Source organism: Arvicanthis niloticus, chromosome 3 (genome assembly GCF_011762505.2).
Source record: "Arvicanthis niloticus isolate mArvNil1 chromosome 3, mArvNil1.pat.X, whole genome shotgun sequence".
In the NCBI taxonomy this organism is placed as follows: domain Eukaryota; kingdom Metazoa; phylum Chordata; class Mammalia; order Rodentia; family Muridae; genus Arvicanthis; species Arvicanthis niloticus.
In genome coordinates this window covers 114,994,315-115,013,000 of record NC_047660.1, presented here as the reverse complement: position 1 = coordinate 115,013,000, position 18,686 = coordinate 114,994,315, and the positions used below count along the sequence as shown (strand labels likewise).

The following is an 18,686-nucleotide window of genomic DNA, read 5'->3' as shown; positions in this document are numbered from 1 at the left end:
ACTATTCAGATTTTACAAAAATCTGGTAGATAAGACAATGAATCCAAATTAACATATCACACTGAATGGCAGTGATATAAATGCCAACATATGTAGTTTAAACCAGCATTTCACATAAACACACAAATATACAATCAAACCCAAAGTCCACTTGCAATGTGATGGGCCAGCATTTCGATTTTCACCTATCATTTGCTGTGTTACTTCACAGACAGGTTAATTAACCTCTCTACTGTGCTTTGCCCTTGTACTCTGCATGTCACAGTTTTTTTTTTAAATAAACATAGATGTTTATGTCAGTATAATATTATTATTGATAGTATCAGCACCTCAAACTCTACCACTTCATCAATGTTACCATGCATTGAGCACTTTCTACATTCTACATCACAGACTGATTAGCACGTACCTCCTCGGGTTTGTCCAAATGACAACACAAATAGCATTGTTTGATTTGTAACTTTGCAGAAAAGAAAATAGAAGACAACCTTTGTGATGCCAGCAATATTTCTCTTATTACAGATCAGCTTTTTCAGACACTCAGCATGTGGTCAAAGCCTAAGGGGAAGTTAGTCTGTTTGGAAGTTTCTAATCTGCAATGCCTTGGTTCTACTATGTGTTATTCTACAACTTCCACAATTAGGGAATTAAAATTCCATTGAGGACATAACCAATTTACAGCATCATCATCTAGTCTCCTAGATGTCATCCATTCTTCATGTGTGAAACACTGAAAGAAGCAAGTACTGGTAAGACATAAAGGAGAAAATAAAGACAGACAAAAAGACACAAATTTTAATTAAGCTGTGGTAAAAGAGGCAGATGTAAGTATCGAAGTCAGGTGTGTCTGCTTGGATCTTGAGCAAGGAACTACCTAACAGCTTATTTTCCAAAAGCCATGTAAGACAGACGATTATACCTGCTTCATGGACATGTTAGGTATAATGAAGTGGAATAACATATTTTAAATATCTGACATCAATGTTAGTTCCCTCAAATTATCACAACATTGTAAAACAAATTAAAGAAGATGGAGTGAAAGAAATTTGCATGCAGACAGAACTCTTTATGACAGGCTTGAAATGATAAGTTGTGTGACAAAGATTTAGAGGTGCTTTGTCAGAGCTGGCCTGTACATCTAAGATTTCACTATATTTGAACAAAGTGTGAAGACCAGAGTCTCTGCAAGACTGTCCCTTAAACCTTGAATCTAGAGAAATCTTCCAGATTCTAGAACTTAACAGTCTTCTGTACTTCAGAAAAGTTACAATGAAGATTGTAGAGAAGCCAGAGGCTAATTCTACTTCTAAAGAGGGAGACAGAAACCTACAGATGGAAGAAATGTTTGCCTGAGTTTGAAGAATTGGATATTACTGATAGTGCAGTCAAGGCCCACAGGATGTTCTGTCTTTTTTAGGTTGCTGATTAAAAGTTTGAGATCCCTAAACAACTATAACTTCTCACCTGTTTAGTATATGAGCAGTGTTGCATTTGATAGAGTTGATATTAAAGCCAATATTCCAGTCAAGCACATCACATGAGATCCAAAGCACTGTCTGTTTTAACATTTGTTATATCTTTCTCTGAAGTCTGTCTCATGCCATATCTCCATCCCTCGCTGTCTTTTTCTATAAGAAAGTCACATTTGGTTCTTCCTCCCCATTGACTGATGGAATCAGCAATTCCCAATTTGTTTTGACTTCTTTCAGTTCTCTAAGCTAAGAATCATCTTCCCATAGTTTTTGTAACTGTTCATGAATTTGTAAAGTGACAGTTAGTAGTTGTGTGTGCATTCACACGCAAGTATGTGTGTGTGTCCATGCGCATGCACACATATATGTATGTGCACATGAGACTACATTTTGATTCAATCACGTATAAAAATGTGTGAGGTAAGAAATGGAATTTGTGAGAATTTCTCTCTTTATAATGATTATCTTGAAAGTAGTCAATTCTTAAGGATCAGTATAGACTGGTTCTCCCTCATCATGGACATGAGCAAGTACCCGTGAGACAGGTGTGAGATATTGTGCATCAGTAGCTTCCGTTTTCCCCTGGCTCCAAGAACAGCTCTTGCCCTACTATGGGTTAATAAGATCTGGGTATTATCATGGTGTAATGGAGATGGAAAAAATTATTCTAAGTTCCATAAGGGAAGAAACCATTTCTTCACTATTATTTCTAACACCGCTGAAACCACAGTGGCACACTAGATTGAATAAGCCAGCATCTCCTTTACTAAGAGAGTAATATTTTCACAGCACGGCACCCACATGGCTTCTTCAACCCTGAAAGACTTCAATTCTAAAATGCCTTATAAGGCCTGTGGTTTGAGGCTTTATAATTATGACGTGGGTCATTAATCTTGTAGCCTCCCTTTTTTATTATCTCTGAGATTAAGAAGGAGTTTTTGTTACAGATTGCTAGCCTGTAGCAGTCAGTTGGGGAGATGAGACATTCCTGAGACAGATAACAAAGAAAAATGGGTAGCAAATTGGAACAGATTAGGTAGTTCCATAGCACTATATTAAACAAGCCCTTCTGAGGACAGATGTCATACCCTTCATAATACATCCTTCTAGTTTTCTATCAGCCACCAAGACTTAGCTGTTAAGGGACTGTATTATATGTGTCTTGTTTGTGTGTTTGTGTGTGTGTGTGTGTGTGTGTGTGTGTGTGTGTATGCATCTGTCTCTGCCTCTCTCTCTCTCCATTCCTGTCTTGCTCTTAATAATTCTATATGTCCAAGTCCTCACATTTAAAGTACAAACAACCCATAGTTAATGAACACATTTTATTTCTAAAAGGCTACTGCCGGCCTGTGGAATAGAAATGTGATTTTAAAGTTGATGGAGGTTAAAAGAAAGTGGACCAGGGATAATTATAATAACTAATAAACCTAAAATGTCTTCATGGAGAATGTTTTTATTAAATCACCTTTAAAGCTTATATATGAAAAGTTCATATACATATGAAATCCAGGGATAATGTATTAATAATACATCAAAAATCTGACTCCATCAACAAGTAATTTCAGTGGCATTTATTAGTGTTGTAACACTAGATAGATCTGGAAATTGAGTTATTGTTTATAGAAAAAAGGCAAGTGATTATTTCTCAAGTTGAATATATACCTATGGTATTTTATTACAGATTATTTAAAAACAGATATAAACCAAATTGCTTGTAATTAAGCCCCAAATTTTTGTTTTACAAGTAGAAACTTAAGTTTTGTAACTATTTGAAAGATAATATCAAAATCATCAGCAGCAAATATGTGAAGGAATAAGTCACAGCTTTTATAGCTTTTCTTTTCAGTCTGTAATATAAAAGTGTGTTTCCAGCTATTGTAATTCTCATGAAAACCTCCAAAGGAACTAACTACTGCAGATTTCAATGATTAGGACTGGAAAGTTCAATAACTTATCAAACAAGATGTGAAAGTCAACCGAGGGATATATGCTTCATGCTCCAAACACTCACCAATATAGCCAAGTAATTAGTGCTACAGCCAAGAAAAGAACCATAGTTGACATAAAGAAGGAGTAAGTGCCCCAAAGACATTGAAATGTACATAGAAAAACAAGCTTTATCTAACATAAGCCTGGTTTATGGTGGGATTTGTGTACTAACGGACATTCAGTGGACTTTACTAGGCAGAGTAACTAATCAGCTAAGACTCTTAAGTGAGATAATGAACAAAGACAGTTATTCACTCACATAATAGATAGATTATCTAGAGTTAGAAAAAGATGTGTGGGGATCTTTGTTTCACTGTGATGTTTGTGATGAGTAAGAAAAAAACCAGCCAGAAACAAAGGAGCCACATATGAATGTCAAGAACATTAGAAATGTATCCTTATTTCAACACCATTTACTGTCCCCAAAATTACATGTGTATTTGGTTATAGATTGTTGTGGTAGTTAACTGATTTTATTTCACAAATAAAATAAGCTGGGTAATTATCAATTAATATTGATATTTCCCACTGAACCAAAGTAGGCAGATCCCTGTTGACAACAACTATAGAAGTCTTTATACATTGTTTATATGCTCTTACAAAAATGACAATATTTCCAATGAGCTATGTGAGATTTGATGAAATTAAGAACTGTAGAAATGATGGTTGTTAATGTTTATTGAAGTGGTTTTCTTTATAAAGTCATTTTTTTTTTTTACTCTGGAAAATATGCACTGTCAAATATATAGATGCCTACTTTAGTGCTATATTCTACTTTGTATTATAGACTTCAAATTAATTCTATATACCATGAAGGCAATGCCTTAGCCATATGTATGTTGTTAGGCCCAAGGGCCTCTTTCATGCTTGTCAAGGAGAATGCTAGCCTTCTTTTCTTTCATACAATACTCAAAATAATTCTAAAGAAAAGGTTTTTGAACAAAACCATAGATTAAAATCTTCATTTAATAAAGCATGAAGAAGCAGGAAAATAAAAATGGCAGACCAGAGGACCTAGTTTTGAGATGGATTTTCTTTTGTGTGTTTTTATTCATTCCTGTTATTTCTTTTGTATCTTTCTTTTACTTGTATTTTAAATAGAACTTTAAGAGAAATGTCACTGTATAATTTCCTCTCAATTTTTTTCTTCACTACTTAAAATGAGCACTTTCAATTGGCAAGAGAATCACCTCTAAATAGAACATAATTTGTTCTTTCCAGGCAGGAGAATTAAGCAAGAGCTGCATCGGGCTACCAACAACACGTTAGGTTCAAAAGCTTTTTTAGTGGGTAAGCAGCTTGATCTCCTTATTCAGCTTCACCAAAGTCCCTGTAGAGATAGGACAGTCTCTGTCTCTACTCTCTGAGGAAGCCAGCAGGCTCCCCTCCATCTCTCCTGAAAATACTGGGAAGAAAGTGGTTTAGAAAGAGGTCAAAAAAAGGTAGGGGAATAGGAGAGGAAAGACATGTGTATAGCTTTCAACGTGTCACTAAAAGGAGGCTATATGAATGTCTTCCCTCAAATGTTCTGATTATATGTAAGCAGCTTTCTTTGCTTCAAAACTTTATTAAAATGTTAAAAATTAGAGAAAATAGAGAAGGGACATAAAAACCTGAAAATACTAATACATCGTGAAACTGAGTTCCTGAAGTCTCTGACTGAAAAAAAGATGGTAATTCACACAGTAACAAAATCTGTGCTGATGGGTTGCAGAGCAGGACAGACACAGTTCTTCCCACCATCTAAACAAATCAGAATGAAGCAAGAGGGTACCACTGACTAGCTGGTGTGGCTGACATCCAATTCACACACTTGCTTGAAAACACCAAATAGGTGTTATCTGCAATCTGTGCTTCTTTTAAAAAAATAACTTTGTGTTGCTTGATAAATCTCTTTATTGATGAATACCTGATTTGAATCAGAATGTTTTCTTTGCCCACTTGTGATGAGTCTTTGGCTTTATAGAAATTTAACTCTTCTTTTTTGAAACTGTAATTTAATTGCAACAGTTATCCTTTTTGTTTCCTAATCAATTCCTACCATATACCCCTCACATGGTTCTGGTTGCCCTGATCTATCAGACTTTGTTTCAAAACAAATAAACAACAACAAAAAAATATAACTAAGGAATCTGGGAGGGAGAGAGGATGGGGAGGGATAAAGATGGACAGAATCAGGAAAGGACAGAAGAGAAGTACAGAGGGTCAGAAAATTGAATAGAAACATGTAGCACTGGTGGCTGGGGAAATGGGGGTACCTACTAGTAAGTCCCAGACTCCAGGGAGGCAAGATGCTCCCAGGACACAAGTTTCTATCAGCACCTAACCAGTACACATGCAGATACTCAAACCCAACCATCGCACTAAGCCTGAGGACCCCAGTGAAAGAGCTAGGGGCAGGACTGAAAGAGCTGAAAGAGATAGGAACCCCATAGGAAGAACAATATCAACTAACTAAACCACCCAGAGCTCCCAGGGACTAAAACACCCATTAAGGAGTATACATGGAGGGAGCCATGGCTCCAGATACATATTTAGTAGAGAATGGCTTCATCTGACATCAATGGAAGGGGAAGCCCTTGGTCCTGAGGAGGTTTGATACCCCAGCTTAGGAGGAAGCTAAGAGCAGTGAGGCAGGAGTGGGTTAGTGAGTGGAGGAGAACCTTATAGAGGCAAAACAGAGGGGGAAAAAGAAGGATGGAATGGAAATTTGTGGAGGAGTAGCCAGAAAAGGGGATATAATTTGAAATGTAAATGAATAAAAATAATTAATAAAAATTAATTAATAAATAAATGAATAAATGTTATTAATAAAAATTAATAAAATGAGTAATAAAAATTCAATATATAATTAAAAGATAACTAATTTGAATAAATAAATAATTAAATGCATAAAAGATAACTAACTATGCTTAATGTTTATTATTAAAGGAAATATAAATACTGAGTTTAAATTTAAAATATACTCTGCCACACCCAAACCCCATCCCTGTGGAATACCACTCCCCTTCCACCCCTTGCCTGGGCCTGGTGCCTGGAGCAGACACCTGCCTGGTCTGCTCCCACGTGGACACTGTATCCCAAGACATCCTAGAGGGGCCACTGAACTCAGAGCAACAGGCACCATACCCAAAGACATCCTAGAGGAGCAACTGAACCCAGAGCAGTTGACAACATATCCTGAGACATCCTAGAGGAGCCACTGTATTCAGGGCAGTGGGCACCCATACCCTGAGACATCTTAAAGGAGACACTGCACACAGAGCAGTTGACACCTAGCTGGTCTGACACTATATCCTGAAACATCCTAGAGGAGCCACTGTACTCAGAGCAGCTAGAGCTCAGGACTACAAGATCACAGAGGCATCTGGATCCTAAGGAGTTCAGACACAAGCAAGATAAGTGGAAAGGCAGGCTCCAGTGAGAGAAAGTGAGTACAGGTAGCACTAGATTTAACCAGACAGTGAAAGGCAAGCACAAGAGAAAGGCAAGCACAAGAAAGTAAACAACAAAATCCAATGTTACTTGGCATCATCAGAATCCAGGTCCCCATCATAGCAAGGCCTGGACACCCCATCACACCCGAAAAGCAGGATTCAGAATTAAAATCACTTCTCATGACGATGATAGAGGACTTTAAGAAGGACATAAATAACACTCTTAAAGAACTCGAGGAGAACACAGGTAGACAGGTAGAAGCCCTTAAAGAAGAAACACAAAAATCCCTTAAATAATTGCAAGAAAACACAACCAAACAGGTGAAGGAATTGAACAAAGCCAACCAGGATCTAAAAATGGGAGTAGAAACAATAAATCACCAAAAGTGACTATTCTAGAGGTATAAAACATAGGAAAAAGATCAGGAGTCATAGACACAAGTATCACGAACAGAATACAAGAGATAGAAGAGAGAATCTCATGTGCAGAAGATACCATGGAAAACATTGACACAACTGTCAAAGAAAATGCAAAATACAAAAGCTACTAACCCAAAACATACAGGAAATCCAAGAAACAATGAGAAGGCCAAACCTAAGGATACTAGGTATAGATGAGGGGGAAGACTCCCAACTTAAAGGGCCAGTAAATATCTTCAACAAAATTATAGAGGAAAACTTTTCTAACCTACAGAAAGAGATGTCCATTAACATACAAGAAGCCTACAGAACTCCAAATAGTCTAGACCAGAAAAGAAATACCTCCCATTACATAATAATCAAAACATCAAATGTACAAAACAAAGGAAAAAATATTAAAAGGAGTAAGAGAAAAAGGTAAAGTAACATATAAAGGCAGACCTTTAAGAATTACACCAAACTTCTCACCAGAGACTATAAAATCCAGAAGATCTTGGACTTATACAGACACTAAGAGATCACAAATGCCAGCCCAGACTACTATACTCAGCAAAATTCTCAATCACTATTTATGGAGAAAGCGAGATATTCCATGACAAAATGAAATTTACACAATATCTTACCACAAATCCAGCACTTCAAAGGATAATTGGTAGAAAACTCCAACACAAGGAGGGAAACTACAACTTAGAAAAAGCAAGAAAGTAATCTTCCAACAACCCCAAAAGAAGATAGCTACACAAACATAATTCCACCTCTAATAACAAAAATAACAGGAAGCAACATTAATTTTTCCTTAATATCTCTTAATATCAATGAACTCAATTCTCCAATAAAAAGACATAGACTCTCAGACTGGATACATAAACATGACCCAGAATTTTGCTGCATACAGGAAATGCAACTCTGTGAAAAAGACAGACACTACCTTAGAGTAAAAGGATGGAAAACAAACTTCCATGCAAATGGTCCCAAGAAACAAACTGGAGTAGTGATTCTAATATCAATTAAAATCGATTTTCAACCAAAAAAGTAATCAAAAAAGATAAGGAATGACATTTCATATTCATCAAAAGAAAAATGTACCAAGATGAACTTTCAATTCTGAACATCTATGCCCCAAATGCAAAGGCACCCACATACATAAAAGAAACTTTACTAAAGCTCAAAGCATATATTGCACCTCAAACAATAATAGTGGGGATTTCAACACCTCACTCTCAGCAATGGACAGATCATGGAAACAAAAACTAAACTGAGACACAATGCAACTAACAGAAGTTATGAAAAAATTGAATTTAACTGACATCTATAGAATATTTCATCCTAAAACAAAAAAAAAACATATATATACCTTTTTCTCAGCACCTCATGGAACCTTCTCCAAAATAGACCATATAATTGGCCACAAAACAGACCTCAACTGATACAAAAAGGTAGAAATAATTCCTTGTACCCTAACATACTGCCATGGACTAAGGCTGGTCTTTAGTAATGACAAAAACAATGGAAAGCCCACATACATGTGGAAAATGAACAATGCTCTACTCAATGATGACTTGGTTAAGGAAGAAATAAAGAAAGAAATTAAACACTTTTTAGAATTTAAATGAAAATGAGGACACATCATACCAAAACTTGTGGGATTCCGTGAAAGCAATACTAAAAGGAAAACTCATAGCTCTAAGTGCCTAAAAAAAGAAACTGGAATGAGCATACACTAACAACTTGACAGCACACCTGAAAGTGATAGAACAAAAAGAAGCAAATATACCCAAGAGGAGTAGACGGCAGGAAATAATCAAGCTCAGGACTGAAATCAACCAAGTAGAAACAGAAAGAACTATATAAAATATCAACAAAACCAGAAGCTGGTTTTTTGAGAAAATCAACAAGATAGATAAACCCTTAGCCAGACTAACCAGAGGGCACAGAGACAGAATCCAAATTAATAAAAATTAGAACTGAAAAGGAAAACATAACAACAGGAACTGAGGAAATTCAAAAAAAAATCATAAGATCCTACTACAAAGGCCTATACTCAACAAAATTGGAAAATCTGGATGAAATGGCCAATTTTCTAGACAGATACCAGGTATCAAAATTAAAAATTCCTGAACAAAACACCAATGGCTTATGCTCTAAGATGAAGAATTGACAAATGGGACCTCATAAAATTGCAAAGCTTCTGTAAGGCAATAAGACAAAACAGCAACCAATAGATTGGTAAAAGATCTTTACCAATCCTACATCTGATAGAGGGTTAATATCCACTATATACAAAGAACTCAAGAAATTATACTCCAGACAACCAATTAACTGTATTAAAAATGGGTACAGAGCTAAACAAAGAATTCCAAACTGAGGAAACTCGAATGAGAACCACCTTAAGAAATGCTCAACATCCTTAGTCTTAGTCATAAGGGAAATGCAAATCAAAACAACCCTGAAATACCACCTCACACCAGTCAGAATGGATAAGATAAAAAACTCAGGTGACAGCAGATGCTGGCAAGGATGTGGAGAAAGAGGAACACTCCTCCATTGGTGGGATTGCAAGCTGGTGGAACCACTCTGGAAATCAAACCGGAGGTTCTTCAGAAAATTGGACATAGCATTACCTGAGGATCCAACTATACCACTCCTGGGCATATACTCAGAAGATTCTCCAACATATAACAAGGACATATGCTCCACTATGTTCATAGCAGCATTATTTATAATAGCCAGAAGCTGGAAAGAACCCAGATGTCCTTCAACTGAGGAATGGATACAAAAATGTGGAACATTTACACAATGGAGTATTACTCAGCTATTAAAAATAATGAATTTGAGAAATTCTTAGGTAAATGCGTGGAACTAGAAAATATCATCCTGAGTAAGTTAACCTAATCACAAAAGAACACACATGGTATTTACTCACTGATAAGCAGATATTAGCCCAAAAGCTTGGAATAGCCAAGACTCAACTGACAGACCACATGAAACTCATGAAGAAGGAAAACCAAGTGTGGATGCCTCAGTCCTACTTAGAATGAGTAACAAAAATACTCAAGGGAGCAAATATGGAGACAAAGTGTGGGACAGAAACTGAAGGAGAGGCTGTCTGGAGACCATTCCACCTGGGTATCCATCCCATATACAGTCACCAAAGGTAGACACCGATGTGGAAGTCAGGAAGTGCATGGTGACAGGAGCCTGATATAGCTGTCTCCTTAGAGGTCTGCCAGAGTCTGACACATTCAGAGGCAGATGCTCACAGCTAACCACTGATCTGATTAATGGTTACCCAATGGAGATGTTAGAGAGAAGACTGAAGGAGCAGAAAAGGGTTTGTGGCCCCATGAGGAGAGAAACAATACCAACCAACCAGAGCTCCCCAGGGTCTAAACCACCAGCCTGGGAGCACATAGAGAAGGACCCAAGACTCCATCTGTACATGTAGGGGAGAATGGCCTTGTTGGACATAGGTGGGAGAGGAAATCCTTGCTCCCATGATGGCTGAATACCGAGTAGGGTGGGGAATTTGAGGGTGGGGAGGTGGGAGTTCACATCCTCATAGAAGCATGAGGAGGAGGGATGGGAGGTTCTTAGGTTGTGGGGGGAATGGGGGTAAGAGGATAAAATCTGAAATATATATATAATATCCAATAAAAATAAAAATAAAATATACTCTGCCGTGTATGCTCCAGAATAGGATTTCCTGATCAGGTTCCAGCATAGGATTCTTACAGTAAAATGGTGCTAATAAATCTGCCTTCAAATCAACAAAGGGACTTTGAAAAAAGAATACCACAGTTATGTTGCCTTTTAAGGGAAAATCAAAATATTGAGATTTTTAAGAACTGCAGAGAGGACACGTAGAGCAGCTGTTGTAAGTCCTCTTTTTATCCTACACTCACTATTATAGCTGAAGTCCCATAGACACTCTCACACACTGATAGCAGGAGACTTTAACATACAACCCTCCATGGACATTGCATCCAAACTAAAACTAAACAAATACTGGAGCTAACAGACGTTATAAACCAAATGAACAGAACAGATATTTACAGAACATTTGTACATAGAGTCTCTTTTCTGTGAGGGGAGTATTGGGAATCAAATTTGAATACAGCAGCTTGCTAATTTCAGTATGTGTAGAGAACAAAATATAAAAGTATTATTTGTTGTGTCCATTGTCCGTATGAGGACTGTCGCTATGTTATCCTCTATGCTTATTTCTTTGGTTCCGGAGCTTTATCCAAATCCAAAAGGATATTCTTTCTTCTCAGCACCTCATTCAAGTTTCTCTAAAACTGACCACATGCTCAGACACAGCAAGTCTGGACAGATACAAGAAAATTAAAGTAACTCCCTGCTTCCTGTCTGTCCACAACGGATTAAAGCTGGATATTAACAACAACAGAAAGTTTACAAACTAGTAGAAACTGAGTAACTCTGTATTGGATGATAAATGGGTCCATACAGAAATAAAGAAAAATATCAAATAGTTTCTTGAAGTTAATGAAAATGAATACACAGCATACCCAAAATTTTTGGAAACAAAAAAAGCAGTGCTAAGAGGATATTCATAAAAGTAAGTTCCTACAATAACAAAAAGGATGAGGGGGAGGAAGAGGAGAAAGAGGAAGAGAAGGAGGAAGTGGAGGAGGAAGAGAAGAAGAAGAAGAAGAAGAAGAAGAAGAAGAAGAAGAAGAAGAGGAGGAGGAGGAGGAGGAGGAGGAGGAGGAGGAGGAGGAGGAGGAGGAGGAGGAGGAGGAGGAGGAGGAGGAGGAGGAGGAGGAGGAGGAGGAGATCTTATATTATCAATTTAACAGCACACCTGAAAACTCTAGAACAAAGTGAAGTAAGCAACTTAACAACAAGCATGAAAGCTCCAGAACCAAAGAAATAAACATACCCAAGAGGAGTAATGGGCAAGAAATAATCAAACTGAGTTATAAACTCAATAAATCAGAAACAAAGAGAACAATGCAAATAATCAATGAAACAAATAGATGATTCTGTGAGAAAATAAAAAGATAGGCAAACTCTTATACAAACTAAAAGTCACACAGAGAATATCCAATTTAATAAAATAACAATGAAACTACCCCCTATAACTTATCAGACCACCATAGATGAAAGCTGAAAATCAACAATCATAAAATCAGAAAGGAAATATCAGGCATAATGAACACCAAGGAAATCCAGAGACTCACAAGGATAGGAAATAAGAAATTAGAAAAATCTTCAGAAATTTAGACAGTTTATATAATATATATTCATGCATGTATAAGTATTTTTAATAAATAGTAGTTAAGCTATGACAGATATATACTTTCAGAGGAGCTAAATAAAGTCTCCATTACATAATGAAGAACAAAGTTCTCAGCCCACAAGAAGTGAACTTAAGAACTGGTAAGAAATAAATTACTTCTTTCTAGGATTCAGAAATTAATTATACTTCCTTAATTCATAGACTTTTTTTTTTTTTTTGCTTAAAATGTTGACTGATAATAAGTCATCACACAGGACGAAAACAGGATCTGTTTTGAAAGCTTTGGTCCTAGGGTAAATAAGTGCACTTTGGTGTCCAGGAAAGGAGCAAGGGGACATCGGCTAGAAGTGAGTATATTTACTCCTCATCCTATCCTCAAGTGCTAACTCTGAGAGTACACTCACCTCTGACCCTCTATGCTGTAGGGACAAATGTCTTCACAGTTTTAGGACCTCACTTAAGTTGTTGTTGTTACATAATTTGAGTTTTATTTAGTGCTAATTAACTTTTACACTTTACTGGAATTAATGAAGACTGATCTATATGTTGTAAGATCCTGTACAGTAGAATCAAACATCTGCTGTATTTAATGATGGGGCAAAAGTGTGTCTCTTTAGGATAGCTTTCCCTACAGCATGGGAAAATATCTTAAACTCCAAAAAAGGAGAAGTATTTTCTCCAACATATTTGATCTTTCGTATTTTCATCTTATGTTTTGATATTTTAAATTTTAAATGACTATTATTATACATAGTTACATACTTTTCTTTCTTTTTCCCCTCTTTTATTGCATCTGTGGTACAGGAAAGTGCGGTACATGCTACCAAAGCACAAACATATAAAACAAACTGAGCAACCAACCGTGTATCTATAAAGGTGTACTACCTACAAGATATGCTAGGGCAATGGTGGCATAAAGATTCTTGGAGTAACAACCCTTATCTGATATGACTTAAGACTCTGTACTAGAGGTGACTCATATCAGATACTGAGTGGGTGACCACAAACAAGAGAATAGATACCTAGGAACCTAAGGTAAATAAAATACTATTGTATTAATAAATGATAGTGATAAAATGACTCCAAATGATATGCTGATATACTCATAGATAAATGCCAGCTATCATAAGAGAGATTCATCCTGCAACACATGGGAACAAATACAGAGAACTAGTCAGACAGTATGCAGAGAGACAGACATTGAACTACTCAACCATAAATAGGATGTGTCTATCAAATCCTTCAGCAAAACACATGGAAGAGGAGGCAAAACAGGTATAAAAAAACAGAGGGGATGGAGGTCACAAAGGAAACAAGGCCCTCTAAATCAACACCGTGAAAGGTCTTATGAACTCACAGAGAATGAGGCAGCATGGCATGCACAGACCCTGCAAGGGGCTGCCTCAGTTCCTCTTGATATATAATTTTGCTAAGAGTTTAGAGACTTTATGTGGTCCTGAATGTATGACACAGTCGGTCTCTGATACTTGGGCCTTCTTTTGGGCTTAGTTCCTCTTGTTGAGTTTTGTCCAACTTTAAGGTGGTAGATTTTTTAAATTTAATCTTATTATACTTTATTTCACTATGTTATTATCTTAAGACTTCACTTTCTAATTAATAGCAGAGCTGACACATGGCATAAATGTAGTCTATTCTAACAGAGATTCTTAGGTTGTATGTTAGTTTTTTTTTTTCAATAACATTTTGTTAGGACTGTTTGATGTACCTGAATTCAAAAACAATTTTTAGGGAGTTAAAATATTTTTTTACCACATAAAATATATATATATATATATATATATATATATATATATATATATATATGTGTGTGTGTGTGTGTGTGTGTGTGTGTGTGTGTGTGTGTGTGTAATTTATAGTAGTTTTATAAGGCTAGTTCTTGGACTTATGTAAATAAACTTAGATTTTCCAATGTGTTTTATATTTCCCCCCTAATTTATGGTCTGACTTTAAAATATTTTTAAAAATCATGTAATTTGATTGTGTGTATAGATTTACATAAATTGGCCTGTCTATATATGTCATGACTGCATATTAGCTATATGCCAAAGTGCAATATTTAAAGAGTACATCTATTTCATATAAATACTTTTATATCATAAGTGTTACTTGAGTGATAGTATAATAAATATAGTTAAATACTTTCAGACTTGATTCTCTTCTAGCTCAAGAAAGGTTTTCATAGAATATAGTGTTTAATGTTTGCAGAGGGCAATTATTAATCTATGGAATGTTCAATAAAAATACAATAATAAAACTCAACAATTAAATGTATTTGAACATCTCATTTAGAGAAATGCTTAGTTATGAAATTCTGCCTGCGAAGGTCATGCTATATAAAATCTGTCAATCTCCCATTCCAGTTCTTTGGTATGCTAGTATTTGCTTCTGGAAAACAATTTGGACATGTGATACATCTGTTAAATGTGTATCATTTTAATAGGTTTTAAAGGTTTTTAAAAAGTTTTAACAGGTATAAAAGGCCTTTCTTTTATATTTTAATTATATATCAAATAAATGTCAACAACAAAGATTTCTCTAAAATATTTTCCATATTTTATTATGAATTAGTGAAACCTAAAAGTGTACCTAAGAATGTATCTCACAAAATATTTTCAATAATCATTTTTAGGCAGTGTTCAGAATTATTTTTACTACCCCTGGATTTTTGATCCATCAATAAGTAGTTTGGATTATTTTCTATGTATTGAATATAGGTCTAATAATTGATTGTGATTACACAGAATGAATAGATTGTCTTTGATAAGGTGATCATTTCTACTAGATTAATTTTATCAATTCATGAGCATGGGACTTTTTTTGTTTTTAATTCTTTGATATCTTCATAAATTCATTATTTAATAGTTGTTAACTTAAAGATTTTATTGTACCTACTAGCTTTGTTTGTGTGTTTGTGAAAGGATTGTTTCCCTGTTTTACTTTCCAGTATGGCTGTAATTGGTATAGAGAAAAGTTGGTAGGTTTATGCTTTAACTCTGTATATCTCTACTTTGCTAAAAAAATATTTGTCCTCTCCAAGACCATTATGTGGCACCTTTAGATCACATCTGCACACATAAAGACCTCTCTCCTATGAGCACAACTTTTTATTTCCTTCTCTTGTCTTCTCATCTAAGACTGCAGGCACTATTTTGAATTATTGGGTAGGATGAAGTGTCCTTGTCTGAGTTCTGATATTAATGGAAATAATTTGATATTAATGGAAATAATCTAGCATAACAATGTGTACAGTTTTGTCATTTGTATAGTACGTTGAGGTGTACTCCCTCTATCCCAAGTCCCTCCATGTACTTTATAAGGAGCGATTTCATATTCCATCAAATGCCTTTTCTGCTTTTAATGTCAGGATTCACGTGATTTTTATGTTAGAGACTATCAGTTGGACAACTTTAACTTGTTATGTCAGGCTGAAGAAAAGAACTGCCTTCTGAACTAGAAAACACAGTTTATAAAGCTGGAAAACAGGCACAAAGTTACTGAAAATACTAAGCCTCTTGATTTATTTAGTGTTACTCACAATGGCAGAGTTGCAGTTCTTGGAAAGAAATCTATTGTGCTTATTGTTAGGACTTGCAGCAAGAAAAGAAATTAAGCACATGGGCTTAAGTAGGATGCATCAGATCTCTAAACTTATGTGAAAAAATTTAAAAGCTTTGGAGCATGAGTGTATATATTCTTCTTTAATATTAATTCCTATTAAAATACATTTTATCAAGAACCAATATAAGAATTAAAATACATACTATTTACAAGTGTATTGTGAAACAGAAACCACAGATTATATTCATATGTATGTATCAATATATTCATATATATATTTATTGATTTTTTCTTTAACACAAAAAAGTATAAAAATTAATGTGTAACAATAGTTAATTCATTATTCTCAAACCTAATTATTATACAGTAGATGAAATGACTTACAATCTAAAGCTATATAAGTAATAACATTTTGACAACAATCGATGTAACAATTTGTAAAGGACCATTGATTATGAATACTTTCCGCATTTTTAATTTTGGCATCTGAAAATTTTATATGCAAAACAAAAAGTCCAGTCACAGTTGCCTAATTATAGGCACAATCATCCAAATTAGCCCTCCAAAAGAACAACACAAAGCGATACCATCTGTGAATGTGTACTAACCCCATAGACCTTTTCTCCTGCAAAGGCAGTGGGATGATTTTATTCTGGCTTCTGATTCAGGCTTTATTCTTACATGATCTCATTGATGCCTTAAAGGCTAGTCATTCTGAGAATCTGAGAGTCAGCAAGCCTTTCCCTCATTCAACCAATACAAATTCTGTGTTATATAATATGCTCATATTGCAGGCCACATGAAAACAATAGTCGTTTCTAAACCACATCTTTTCCATTGTTAGCACAAGCAGGTTTAAAAATGAAAAAAAAATGCACATGAAATTTTACCTGGTAGGTAACTTGAAAACTACAAAGAAAGAATCTCATACAAATTTCTGTTTAAAGATGACAAGAAAATTATGTTATCCCACTTTCACAAAAAAGGCTTTAGCCTTTTATTAAAAACACAGCTGTCAGTTTTGATCAAACACATTCATATTTCCCCATTATGTTATTATGGCCATCATGAAATTTAATAATTGTCCCTTGGAGTTTGATTTCCCATAAAATCATCATAACACAATCAGCACTATTGCAAATAATTATGGAACTGTGTGGAGACAGTTATGATTTCAGGTGGGAAATATATAATAACAGAGGAGAAATTTAAAACCCAGGTTAATACTTGATAAAGATTCAGTTCTCATACGAACGTCAGTACTAATAAATGTGTGACAACAAAGTCTGCTTTATAAAAAGGAAAGATACAAGACAGAATCATTGGCAGAGGTTTCAATGATAGTTCAGAAACTATTTGTTTAATATTTCATCATATTAAACACTATTAATCTAATAAATTATCTCATGTGGAAATAGCATAAAATCCTTAAGATAGAAAGAGTTCAGTAGTTTATGTTTGATTAAAACCTAAGAAGGTAGAAGTGTTTCTTATAAGTGAAGCCTATAATGACTCATATTACCTTATTGTGAATGGTTATAAAACATTACCAATGGGGCATTTGGGAGAAATTAAGGTTTGAGAATTCTGAAAGAGAATAATTAGCAGAATGGTACTAGTCAGAAATTTGCAGGATGACATAAAACCCAAGGAAGAAACTAGTGAGCTTTTCAATAGATTCAGATGTTAAAATATCACTAGTGGCATGCTGAATAGGATGCTCACTATAGCACAGGGTAAAATAATATTTTAAGACACTACAGAGTGTGATATGGGCTGTTGACATGGCTCATCAGGTAGATTCTAGACTTTAAGTTAATGATCTGATTGCAATCCCCATGCCCTATATGCTGGATGAAGAGAATCAGTTCTAACAAGTTGTCCCATGACTTCTATTCATGAACCATGACAGTCAGACATAGAGAAACACACACACAAATAAATAAATGAATAAATGCATAAAAAGGATGATGGATAATGGTACTCACATCCAAAACTTCCATTTGTTGACACCAGAGTCATGTTGGAAGGCCATGGATTCCGAACAATATCTTGCCAGTGTATAGTGTCAGCATAACATAGGAATTTGTTCTGGTCTACATAGACTCCACCATTTAGTATTTCTGTATTGGAAACAAAACCAACCATCAATTTGTCTATGAAAAATGGTAGCCAACAGAAAGGAATCATTCCATTTTTTTCAATGTTAGACACAGTAGGAGCCAGGATTCTTCTAAGTATATTTTAATTGATTCACTATATTTCAACACTAGAAAAAGGTTGAAAAGTACAGACTAAAACCATTAATTAACCTAATATACATAAACAAACCCTCAACATTTTGATACATATTTTTAGTTTCTGTGACTTTACCATGAATTAGATATAATATCATATGTAATATGTCATAATCTGCTAGTTAGTTTTAATATTACACATTATGTATGGATGGTAATTATTATTTTATTTGATTTAATGATAACATAATATACCAGATTGTGGATTAATTATTATTTAATAAATTTT

General features: G+C 35.1%; 1 protein-coding gene and 1 pseudogene across 1 annotated transcript in view; both read right to left on the bottom strand.

Moving 5' to 3' along the window:
* The window catches only part of Erbb4 (erb-b2 receptor tyrosine kinase 4), a 988,011-nt gene that overhangs the window by 296,699 nt on the left and 672,626 nt on the right, over positions 1-18,686 (bottom strand). The window contains exon 4 of the mRNA XM_076932054.1: positions 18,149-18,283. Coding sequence (XP_076788169.1) covers positions 18,149-18,283 — 135 coding nt within the window. The remainder of the gene's footprint in view (positions 1-18,148; positions 18,284-18,686) is intronic.
* LOC117706457 (U6atac minor spliceosomal RNA) lies at positions 4,253-4,370 on the bottom strand (annotated as a pseudogene).